We start from the raw sequence: 12,235 nt of genomic DNA on the forward strand, positions 1-12,235 counted from the left end.
ACAAGTTTATTCAATGAGGAGAAACAAATGCTAAATTATTGTTGTGTCATAACAATTTTTGTTCAGCTTTTGTGACCCGTCTTCATGAAGTTAGATGCAAAAATGTTGAAATTGGCCCTATCCTGCAATGATAAAGAATCCTTAAAAAAATTACTGGATCCGGATCGTGTTCCGGATCATTACCAAAATTTAATGACTTCTAAGTTAGGCCAAGATACACCCCTGGTAAAAATTTCATTGAAATCCATTGAGGAGTTTTTGAGTAATCCTGCTAACAAACCATCAACCAACCAACCAACCAACCAACAAACAATCGGACGCGACCAAAAAATTATTATTACCTCCTTGGTGGAGGTAATAATAATAATAATAATAGTGTGTATATGATAACAACAACCTAAACAAATTATAGATACATTAAGACAGCAATTTAACATTAAAAAAATTCCATAATTAACAGGAAATAAAAGGGTTGAGTTAGCGTGAGATCGATGGACGGATCAGTGCAGCATCTGCAGTGATGCGGTCGCTGTATCGGACCGTCGTGGTGAAGAGAGAGCTGAGTAGGGGGCAAAGCTCTCGATTTACCGATCGATCTACGTTCCGATCCTCACCTATGGTCATGAGATTTGGCTCATGACCGAAAGAACGAGATCGCGAGTACAAGCGGCCGAGATGAGTTTCCTCCGCAGGGTGGCTGGGCGCTCCCTTAGAGATAGGGTGAGGAGCTCGGTCACTCGGGCGGAGCTCGGAGTCGAGTCGTTGCTCCTCCACGTCGAAAGGAGTCAGTTGAGGTGGCTCGGGACGCCTTGCTGGAGAGGTGTTCCGGGCATGTCCCATTGGGAGGAGGCCCTGGGGAAGACCCAGGACACGCTGAAGGGACTACATCTCTCGGCTGGCTTGGGAACGCCTTGAGGTTCCCCGGAGGAGCTGGGGGAGGTGTGTGTGGATCGGGAGGTCTGGGTGGCTTTGCTTGAGCTGCTGCCCCCGCGACCCGACTCTGAATAAAGCGGAAGAAAATGGATGGATGGATGGATGGATAAAAGGGTTGACTTCCTCTTCTAAAAATTGTTGAGGTCTAAGGTTCTAAAAACATTCTGCACTCACATGCCATTCCAACTCATTCTGGAAACTTTGCTTAATTTATTACCACCCTTAAAAAAATGTCAGCTACCTATTTTGTAAACACTACCCAATCTAGAGTCCTTGCATCTTCACGGCAACACGACAGTTACATATATGGTGTTTTTGCCAGCAGGATGTGACGACATTTGCTATCAAAAGTGAAATATTTTAAGCTTTTACAGTCTGCCACAGTAACACACACAACAGATGTTTTATGAGGAGAAAAGACAGACAGCAGTGCAGAGAGTCACCCAGTTAATGTATGACAATAACCTGTCTCAACTTCTTGCAAGTTCTCCGAAGGTCCGAATCATGTAACGTGTTTTCACAATGCAAAAACCATGGCATGGTTCAGTTTGATCTAGACCAAGACCACCTCTTTTGGTCAGACCAAATTTGGATCCTTCGGTCTGGACTGTGGTTCGAGGCAGCTTTTACACCTACAATTTTGGATCCAGCCAAATGAATAAGTCTGAAGAACCAGACAAAACAAGATATGTGTGAATGCACCTTAAATGAGTGAATATCTGACGCCATACCTGTATATAGTCTGTATTCCCCGGTGGGGCCTCCTCCTCCATGAGGCATCATACTCTTCATCCTGAAGGCTTCCTCAGGGTGGTTGAAGCGGAAAAAGGATGATTGTCCAAAACACAGCATACAGCCTGGAAGACAGCAGATACACACTGTGAGCATTCAGACAGCACACACAAACACCTGCTGAAGTTTCTTTCATTAAGCTTACATTCTTTATTTTTTAATCATGATTCATTATCCTCTTGGACAATATCCAAATAAAAAAGGAGTCTGAAATGCACTGACAAGCATGGGCAAGGTCAGTGGTTTTACACCTCAAGTTGTGAGGTGCACTGCATGGAAAAATGTGAGGCACTCACAAACAAAATCTAAAGTTAAGTGATGTGTAATCCTACCACAGTACTGCAAACTTGGTGATTAAAAATAAACTTTTTTGCATAAAAACACACATAGGCGTTTATCATATTAAAGAATACCCAAAGATGACAATAACTCAGTTTCAGCATCACAGGCCTCAACACCACAAATTGAAAGGGTGAAAACAATATATTTATTGTAGGAATTCCCCCCAAGTCATCACTGACAGACCTCAGGGTGTATATTCATCCACTTTTTTCTTCAGCGTTCAAGTCTCCAACACCATCTTACAGCATGTCTACACAAAAATGATGCCAGGCCAAATGTGGCCCATGGGCCACAAATTAGTTGCCTTCATTAAAGCACAGCACAGCGGCTGACTTAACAAGCTGCTGTCATCACATTATGAATCACAAAGTTGTATATGTTTTTTGAATGATACTTAGACTCCAGCAGTGTAGATGTCTAGTGTGAAATGAGTTACTGAGTTACAGTCCAGCGCCCAGGGATCAAATGTAGATGTAGAGATGGTGCCTTGATCAAAGGCAGGGACAGGAGCAGGGCTTAATTTGAGGGGGAGCAAGCCGGAGCGCGCTGCGGAACCTCGGACGAGCGCCCCGGAACCTCTAACGTTGGCTCCGCCAGCTATTTATACTGGATCCGTGATCCGCCACCTCTAATGACTAACAAAATATAAAAAAAAAAAATCACCGCGATTGCTCGCACTGCCAATCACACCGCCGCCCTCCTGTCTGCTGTGCGGAATTGCGCCAAATCTGGCAACAAGTCCAGAGGCTACGCTCGCTGTTTTGATCCGGATGTTGACCGTAGCCGCAGAGCTCCGTGGCCACGGAGAGAGGACTTGGATTCTTTGCAGGTCCCGCATCCGTACCCCCGGAGGCAGTGAGTGAAGGGAGAGCCGCGCATTGTGTTCTGCGTGTGTCTGTTTATAATCTTCTTGCACAGAAGAAAAAAGAGAGTGTTTACACAAGAGAGAAAAGTCAGAAAATGTTAATGCCTGTTTGAGAAAAGTGTGTAGTGAGGGGTTGAACAGCCTAAAGCATCTATAATAAGTGTAAAAAATAGCGCTACTTCGCGGATTTAATGCCGCGTTCACACCGGGTGCGTGGCGACGGACGCGCCTCCTTCATCCGGTGTGTCGCTCTGCTTGGGTGGACTTTCGCTGCAAAAATTCACCCCGGTGCGTCATCAAATAGGAGGAGCTTCCATTCGCTCGGCGTCAAGTCATCATGACGGACCTTGATCAGACGGAGCGAGTTGTTGTGAAAAGCTCCCAATACAGAGAGTACAACCCCTGGCAAAAATTATGGAATCACCGGCCTCGGAGGATGTTCATTCAGTTGTTTAATTTTGTAGAAAAAAAGCAGATCACAGACATGACACAAAACTAAAGTCATTTCAAATGGCAACTTTCTGGCTTTAAGAAACACTATAAGAAATCAGGAAAAAAAATTGTGGCAGTCAGTAACGGTTACTTTTTTAGACCAAGCAGAGGGAAAAAAATATGGACTCACTCAATTCTGAGGAAAAAAATATGGAATCACCCTGTAAATTTTCATCCCCAAAACTAACACCTGCATCAAATCACATCTGCTTGTTAGTCTGCATCTAAAAAGGAGTGATCACACCTTGGAGAGCTATTGCACCAAGTGGACTGACATGAATCATGGCTCCAACACAAGAGATGTCAATTGAAACAAAGGAGAGGATTATCAAAGTCTTAAAAGAGGGTAAATCATCACGCAATGTTGCAAAAGATGTTGGTTGTTCACAGTCAGCTGTGTCTAAACTCTGGACCAAATACAAACAACATGGGAAGGTTGTTAAAGGCAAACATACTGGTAGACCAAGGAAGACATCAAAGCGTCAACACAGAAAACTTAAAGCAATATGTCTCAAAAATCGAAAATGCACAACAAAACAAATGAGGAACGAATGGGAGGAAACTGGAGTCAACGTCTGTGACCGAACTGTAAGAAACCGCCTAAAGGAAATGGGATTTACATACAGAAAAGCTACACAAAAGCCATCATTAACACCTAAACAGAAAAAAACAAGGTTACAATGGGCTAAGGAAAAGCAATTGTGGACTGTGGATGACTGGATGAAAGCCATATTCAGTGATGAATGTCGAATCTGCATTGGGCAAGGTGATGATGCTGGAACTTTTGTTTGGTGCCGTTCAAATGAGATTTATAAAGATGACTGCCTGAAGAGAACATGTAAATTTCCACAGTCATTGATGATATGGGGCTGCATGTCAGGTAAAGGCACTGGGGAGATGGCTGTCATTACATCATCAATAAATGCACAAGTTTACGTTGATATTCTGGACACTTTTCTGATGTTTGGGGATGATGAAATCATTTTTCAAGATGATAATGCATCTTGCCATAGAGCAAAAACTGTGAAAACATTCCTTGCACAAAGACACATAGGGTCAATTTCATGACATAGGGTAAATGTCAATGAGCAGATGTGATTTGATGCAGGTGTTAGTTTTGGGGATGGAAATTTACAGGGTGATTCCATAATTTATTCCTCAGAATTGAGTGAGTCCATATTTTTTCCCTCTGCTTGGTCTAAAAAAGTAACCGTTACTGACTGCCACAATTTTTTTTTCCTGATTTCTTATAGTGTTTCTTAAAGCCAGAAAGTTGCCATTTGAAATGACTTTAGTTTTGTGTCATGTCTGTGATCTGCTTTTTTTCTACAAAATTAAACAACAGAATGAACATCCTCCGTGGCCGGTGATTCCATAATTTTTGCCAGGGGTTGTATCATTTGCTGCAGGAGCTGCGTCTGGATGACGGCCGCTTTCAGCGGTCCTTCCGCCTCTGCGGGACCCAGTTTGAGGACCAACTGTCCCGTTCACGCGCGCACATGTAAACAATTAAAAAAAAAGAAACTCCGCTGCTTGCTGCAGCTCGCTCTTCCCCCAAAAAACTCTGTCATAATTGTGTTTAGAAACCAGTCACCATTTGCTTTATTATACATCTAGTTAATTAATAAAATATTCTCCACACAGATGATTTGCTCGCGCGCGCACTTAAAAGAAAAAAAAAAAAAGAAAGAAACTCCGCTGCTTGCTGTGAGGCTGCTCCTCGCTCTTTCCCAAAAAAACTCTGTCATAATTGTCTTTAGAAACCAGTCACCATTTGCTTTATTATACATCTGTGTAGTTAATAAGTAAAATAATCTCCATGGATGATTCCCTCACGCGCGCACGTAAAATAAAAATAAAAACTCCTCTCCCGCTGCTGTGGGGCTGCTGCTCGCTCCAAAAACTCTCTCATAATTGTGAAATAAAGGACAAAAGAGACATAAGTCCTGTTCACAGGCTGCTACCAGAGACAGGACATGTTCACATCTTCAGTCAAACTCCAGACATCTCCACATCACTACATATTCAGTCCCTGATTGGTCATCACGGCGCGACGAGACGAAAAAGTTCAGATTTTTCAACTTGGGGAGGAGGGCAACACGACATGACGCGACGCAATATCGTGCGCGGAGAACGTAACTCCCGCGATAAACGAGGGACCACTGTACATCATTAAACAGGAATTTGTACTCTATCCGGATTTGGTGTGACTAGTGTTATTAGGCCTACAATACATGCCCAGTTTATTTTCGGTGTGGCGCACAGCATTGTTCGCAAGCCCCCCCCCCCACCCCCCCCGCCCTTCCTTTTTTTTTCTGCACCGGAGCCACCCATCCTCTGCGCTCCGGGACCTCCCACTTTACAAATTAAGCACTGGACAGGAGCAAACCCTAATGTGCAAGTTCTTTGATGGTTGGGGGGGAAACCAGAATGCCTGGAGGAAATCCACACAGACAAAGGGAGATAAATTCAGTTCACTTGATCGCTTGATAAATGCAGTGTTTTTATATGTTGTGTGATTTTATTTTTTTTAATATTTCCATGTCCTTCCTGATATGAGGCAGATTCCTGCAGCTTTCAAAGAACAGTTCCACAGAACAGCGGTAAAGTCACTGACTGGTAATCAGATCTTTTGAAAGGCACGAGTTCCTGTCCAGTGGGTGGTGTGTTTTTCTCTTTTTTTTAAAAAATTATTCCACATAAGCGGCGCGATGTGATTCCACAGGTACCGACCGGTTCTTATTTATTTTTTTATTTATACCACATAAGCGGCCCCATGTGCTGCACCTGGCACTGTTCCTGCTTGACGGACACTGGCGCATGCATGAACTCTCACACCAGGTTCGTGCATGCCTACCCATCGGCACGACGTTTCGTGCGCTAATTTCAAACTGTTTTGCGCTGTTTTCATCCAAATGCTGTCCAAACTTCGCACTATGTGTGAAGGGGCCCTTAGAATTGGATTAGAATGGGAATAACCCTCTTGTGTCTGATGATTTGCGGACGGTCACGCTGGATTACAGCAAATAGAAAAAAAAAAATTACTGGTAAAACTCAATTTGCGACCGTAAAATCCAGCATTAATGTCCCCAAATCATCAGACACAACAGGTTTATTCCCTAATTATGCCTTTCTAATTATTTTAAGCACCCAAACATGTTTTAAAGTGTTTGGGCAGTCACCTAGTTTTGCCTAATTTTAAAAATGACAATTTGCGATTGCAATTTGGTTGCAGTGTTTTCTATCACCTCAAATCAAAACACACTGTGGAATATAAAGAAAGCCTCCAATTAGATCATTTATTGCCTCATCATTGAGTGATTCCATGTTTTTCATCTACATGATATGAAAAACTATGTACTGTAATTAATTTATTTTGCTTGAGATATGATTCATGGATCCAAAATGTTCAAGTGTTGGGCAAACTTGTATTATGCCATATCTGTAATTTGTTAAGTACCTGATGCCTGATGATTCCATCATTTTTTTCCACTGTAATCCATCAAAATAACTGAAAGTGTGCAGAGGGTTCAAACTGATTGCATGCACATTCTACAAAAACTAACATTTGTATTAACTGACATTTATTTATTCAAAATTTTGTTAAAATCAAAATGTTTTAGCAATTGTTCACCTAGTCCTGGTAGTTTGAGAGCCTAAGATGTGGACCACGTCATCACAGTGTCAGCTTTATTTATCTCCTCTCTGTCTCCATGCCTTTCCTGCCTTTTTCCACTGTGTATGCTCAAATAAAGGACAAAATGCTGAAAAATATATTAAAAGAGAATTGCTGACTAGCACTGTGGTGGTGCTAAATACCAGTGAAACTGACTTTACAGTTACATATTAAACTACATCCCAACCACAGGCCTGCGTGAGCCATCCAAAACCAGGAAACAGCTTATGTGCATTCGTATTTCTATTTCACAATCAATAACTGATTGCGAAGAAGTGCAGAGGCATCTTTCCATCAGTGTTCCATTCAGTGGTTAAGATGCTATCCTCAACTTCATTATGGTTGGTATTTTCCACATGGTTGAACATTTCTGTCAATTTTTGGAAGTGTCCTCAGCAGAATACATGACCCAACTGTGTGGTCACGACAAGGAAAAACAAAAAGATGCTGAATGTGACATTTGGACCTAGTAATCATCATGCTAATACTGCAGCTTAAGGAGCCACGTCAGCTGCACCACAACATCTTCGTTCTCCACTTCAACAATGATCCAACGCTCACCTCTCCTGGGTTCTGCCAGAGGTTGTCTCCTTCCTTCCTCCCTCCTCCTCTCTCTCTGACTCACAGCACACCTATGACTTGTACTAACGTGATCGCTCGGTGAAGACTTGTTTAGTCGAGACACATCCACAGAAATGCTGTTTAAAAGAATGTGGCTTGGAGCGGCATAAATCTGACACAGTCATGACAAAATCATTACTTGCTCAGAAGGCTGCGGGGTTTTGGCATCAAAGCAGTCGTATGCTGCTTCAGTTTTACTCTGTGAAAAAGTACAAATGTGTCAAAGGCCGTTCTTTTATAATTACATATTTAAATGTGTATAAAATTACAACATAAAACAGTAATAATTGACAGCTGGAATTTTGTTGAGCCTGATGTGATAGAGAAGAGCAAACAATAGTATAGTACTTGTTCTGTTACATGACTAATGGTTTAATCAGTTAATTTCTGCACAAGTTACAGACTTCAGAAAATTAATGATGAGTTGTTAAAGCTTATAAAACTAAGTTTTCTGATTAAGATGAAATGTAGATTATGCACAAAAGGCATAAAATCACTGAATATATTTTAGGGATTGTTGATCCTTCAACTTAAACCAGCTCTAACTCCACACAGAAAGTTGACAACGAAAATGTCTGTTAATTATAGTAAATTTTTCAAATTGAAATGATTCATGACTATAATATCACTACATGGCATCTGGTATAGCTAGCCCAATGCTTTAACCCACTGAACAACCTGATGTTGAGATTGTAGAGAATGTATTATACGAATGTCGCTTTATAAAAAACTTTTACTGCTATCATTAGAGGACACAATTAGCATTTTTATTATTATTAACATTAATTGTGACAACTGTCTGCATGTTTGATTTACATCAAGATAGCTCAAAATGTACAAGAATGCTTTCAATCAAATTTTGTGTAAAGATTGCTCCTGGATGCGGACCCGGCGCCACGAGGGGGCGTTTGGGGGCGACGCCCCCTCACGTCATCAACCTCAACCCCTCGGATGTGAGAGTTATCAAAAATAAAAATAAAAAAGAAAGAAAAAGAAATACTGGAAAATATAGTGCCTCGCAGTTTCGCGGATTTTTTTTAGTCCAATTTTGCATGCTTTTTTCTTTTTTTTAACAGCGCATTGTGCTCTGCGTCCTTATCAAGCAGGCCGGTGTTCTGTCGAGATGACGGGACACCTGTTGCGGCACCGCGAAGGGAGAGTACACGCATTGTGTTCTGCGTGTCTGTTTATAACAATCTTCTCTCCCAGAAGAAAAAAGAGCACCAACAACTACCCATAACTGTGTTCTTCACTCGGAAAAAGACACCTGCAGTGAGGCCTTCAGCGGAGCGGCGCCACGACGAAGAGGCGTGATCAGAGGAACTGTGAAATACTGGTCAGTCACTATTAATAATTTCTTATGTGTCCAACCTCGTAGGTTGATCGTTAAAATTAAATTCGTTATTTCTAAAAGCCATCATAATTATTTATAGGAAAACGTTCTATTTTTATTTCTCAAACAAAACAGGTTGGTCTTATTTTTCTACTAAGGTTTGAACTTTCAGAGTGTTTACACATGAGAGAAAAATGAGAAAATGTTAATGCCTGTTTGAGGAAAGTGTATAAAGTGTGTAGTGAGAAGTTTTACAGCCTTAAAACGTCTATAATAATTGTAAAAAATAACGCTGTCTACTTCGCGAATTTCGCCTATTGCGGGCTATTTTTAGAACGTAACTCCCGCGATAAACGAGGGACCACTGTATATCTATATGAAAGGTTTATCTTTGACCTGTTGTGTGACTGTCATGCCCAATTGCGCTGTGTTTGCGCTTGTGATGGAGGGCTGTATGTGGGGTTAATCTACTGTCTCGTGTCGTTTCTCATATCAGTTGTTGGTTTGGTTTTGTGGTATGCAGGAGATCACCTGACCGAGGGTCTATACGTTCAAATAATAATAATAAAAAAATACTGTCATCACTCTTTACTCTTACTCAGTCAGTCTCTTATAACGGTGTAGCCTAAATACATGAGCTTTCTAGGAGCGCACCCAATTCATTACGCACGCTCAGAGGCACGTACCCTCCGGTGGGCCATTTTTTTTTGGGGGGGGGCACGACCCCGCCCCCTGTGATAAACTCATCACCCCCTTAATATTTTTTTCTGGGGCCGGGCCTGCCTGGATGGGCAGCATGGTGGATTAGTGGTTTGCACTGTTGCCTCAGAGCAAGGAGGTCATGGGATCGATTCCCACCTGTGGCCTTTCTGTGTGGAGTTTGCATGTTCTCCCCATGTTTGCGTGGGTTTCCTCCGGGTGCTTTGGTTTCCTCCCACATCCAAAGACATGCAGGTTAGGTGATTTGAAAACTTTAAATTGTTCGTAGGTGTATGTGCAGGTGTGAATGTGCTTGGTTGCCTGTATGTGGCCCTGTGACAGGGTGCACCCCGCCTCATGCCCTATGACTGCTGGGATAGGTTCCAGCCCCCCGTGACCCTTAATTGGAGTAAGTGGTTGAAGATGAGTGAGTGAGTGATTGCTCCTGTATTACAAAAAAGGGTCATTCAAATTTGGCGGTTACTGTAGACTGGACACTGGAAAGACTCTCTGTGACGCCACCTGTAAGTTTTCTGAAGACACCCAGAAGAGCCACTTTGAAGCTGAAAAAGTGCTGCTCTGGGTGTCATCATGTTGGCCGTGCTTACTTCAAGTACATCCTGGCCAGTCCATAAATGGGTAAAGAGGTAGATTGTGGACATGACCTGGGCGGGACAAATGAAGCCTAAACACACCTCTATCTTAGAGTTAGCAAACCATCTAAAGCTGGCATGGCCAACCAGTCGGTCGCGATCGACCAGTCGATCACGGGCTAAGTTCCAGTTGATTGCATGAAAAAAAATCCTTGAGAGAATTTAGTGCTGCTATAACAGACTGATGCAGCAGGTGGCAGCAATGCACCAACAAGGAGAAGAGCCAGAGAAGAAGAAGAGCTCTTCTTCTATGGAGGATAAGAAACAAAAAATTTTAATTTTCATCCTGTATTATTTTTTCATTTATTCGAATGGCATATCCATCTGTCTTATCTGCAATGTAAATGTGGCTTTACTGAAGAAAGGGAATTTGGAGTGCCATTTCAGACGATTCACAAGAAATACAATGCTAACTAACAAAGACCGTGGAGCCTGAGAGTGCATGTTATGATGATCACATGCAGAGCATCTTGTCAGAACCTGACAGGCGCTTTACTGTCTTTGCATCCAAAGAGCCTGTTGTCAGTTTTCTCTGTTTTCCATTTGGGGAAAATATAGATGTGGAATGTATATCGTCCAAAGTGGCATCACTCTTCAACCTGGATCCTCACACTGGAAAATGACACTGAGCTCAAATCCAGAGCAACACTTGACATGAATGTCCAAATCTAGAATCTAATGCAGAAAGAGATTGCCTGACTACCTGCTTACAGCTCTCATAGTCCTGTCTGGACTATGAGAGATCAGCTTCCTCCTCTCGGTGTCAGAAGTCCCACTAAAGTAGGGAGCATCGTTTCCAACTTGACGCCAGTCCTAGGCCTACTTGTGCTTATTCTTTTCCATGATGCACATTTACTTCAATGATGCATTATTATTGTTAAAACTTGACAAAAAAATTAAAATTTAGTTTCAATTTATTTTCATTTATACAGTGCCAGTCATAACAAAGTTGCTTCAGGGTGCTTCACGCAAGTAAGGTCTAACCTTACCAATCCTCAGAGCAAGCACACAGGTGACCATGGTAAGGAAAAACTCAAGCAGACCAGACTCAAAGGGGTGACCCTCTGCTTGGGCCATGCTACAGGCACAAATTATAAAACATTTCATAACATAAAATCCTGGAAATGTTGCCGGTGCACAGGACATCAGGTTTTGCAGGCAGACATCACAACAAAAATTGTGTTATTATATTGGTGCACAATACACGCAACAAAAATATAAATGCAACACTTTTGGTTTTGCTCCCATTTTGTATGAGATGAACTCAAAGATCTAAAACTTTTTCCACATACACAATTGTTAGAGATTTTGTATATATGTTATCACTGTTAAACGTTTGTACATTTGTCTTCTTTCTCATGAGAACGGTGTTGTGCTGTTTTGCACTTCACCCTGAGAACGTACGTGTTATTCAACCTTGTTTAGCTTTGTCTTCTTTCTCATGAGAATGGTGTTGTGCTGTTTTGCACTTCACCCTGAGAACGTACGTGTTATTCAACCTTGTTTAGCTTTGTCTTCTTTCTCATGAGAACGGAGATGTGCTGTTTTGCACCTGTCTTAATGCAATCCTGAGAATTCAATTTTGTTTTGACGTTTGTGATGTGGTGTTTAGTGTGAAGGAGTGTGGAAGACAGGACACTTCAGGCAGATGCAGAACAGCTGATACCTGCAACAGACGAACGAGATGTGCTGACCTGAAGTGTTCTTCCTACAGCTGCACTTATTGACGTATGCGTTTATGTTATGGGAAGAAACTTGTCTTGCGTCATTACCCCCACCCTTAGGACAAGTTTCTTGTTTATGTGATGAGGGCGTCTCTTAATAAAAAG

General features: G+C 42.0%; 1 protein-coding gene across 3 annotated transcripts in view; it reads right to left on the minus strand.

The window, feature by feature from the left end:
- The window catches only part of phldb1b (pleckstrin homology-like domain, family B, member 1b), a 439,803-nt gene that overhangs the window by 187,022 nt on the left and 240,546 nt on the right, over positions 1 to 12,235 (minus strand). For all 3 annotated transcript variants that reach the window (XM_034168200.1, XM_034168199.1, XM_034168201.1), the window contains one exon: positions 1,665 to 1,790. In XM_034168200.1, coding sequence (XP_034024091.1) covers positions 1,665 to 1,790 — 126 coding nt within the window. The remainder of the gene's footprint in view (positions 1 to 1,664; positions 1,791 to 12,235) is intronic.

This window comes from Thalassophryne amazonica, chromosome 4, assembly GCF_902500255.1.
Source record: "Thalassophryne amazonica chromosome 4, fThaAma1.1, whole genome shotgun sequence".
Classification (NCBI taxonomy): Eukaryota; Metazoa; Chordata; class Actinopteri; order Batrachoidiformes; family Batrachoididae; genus Thalassophryne; species Thalassophryne amazonica.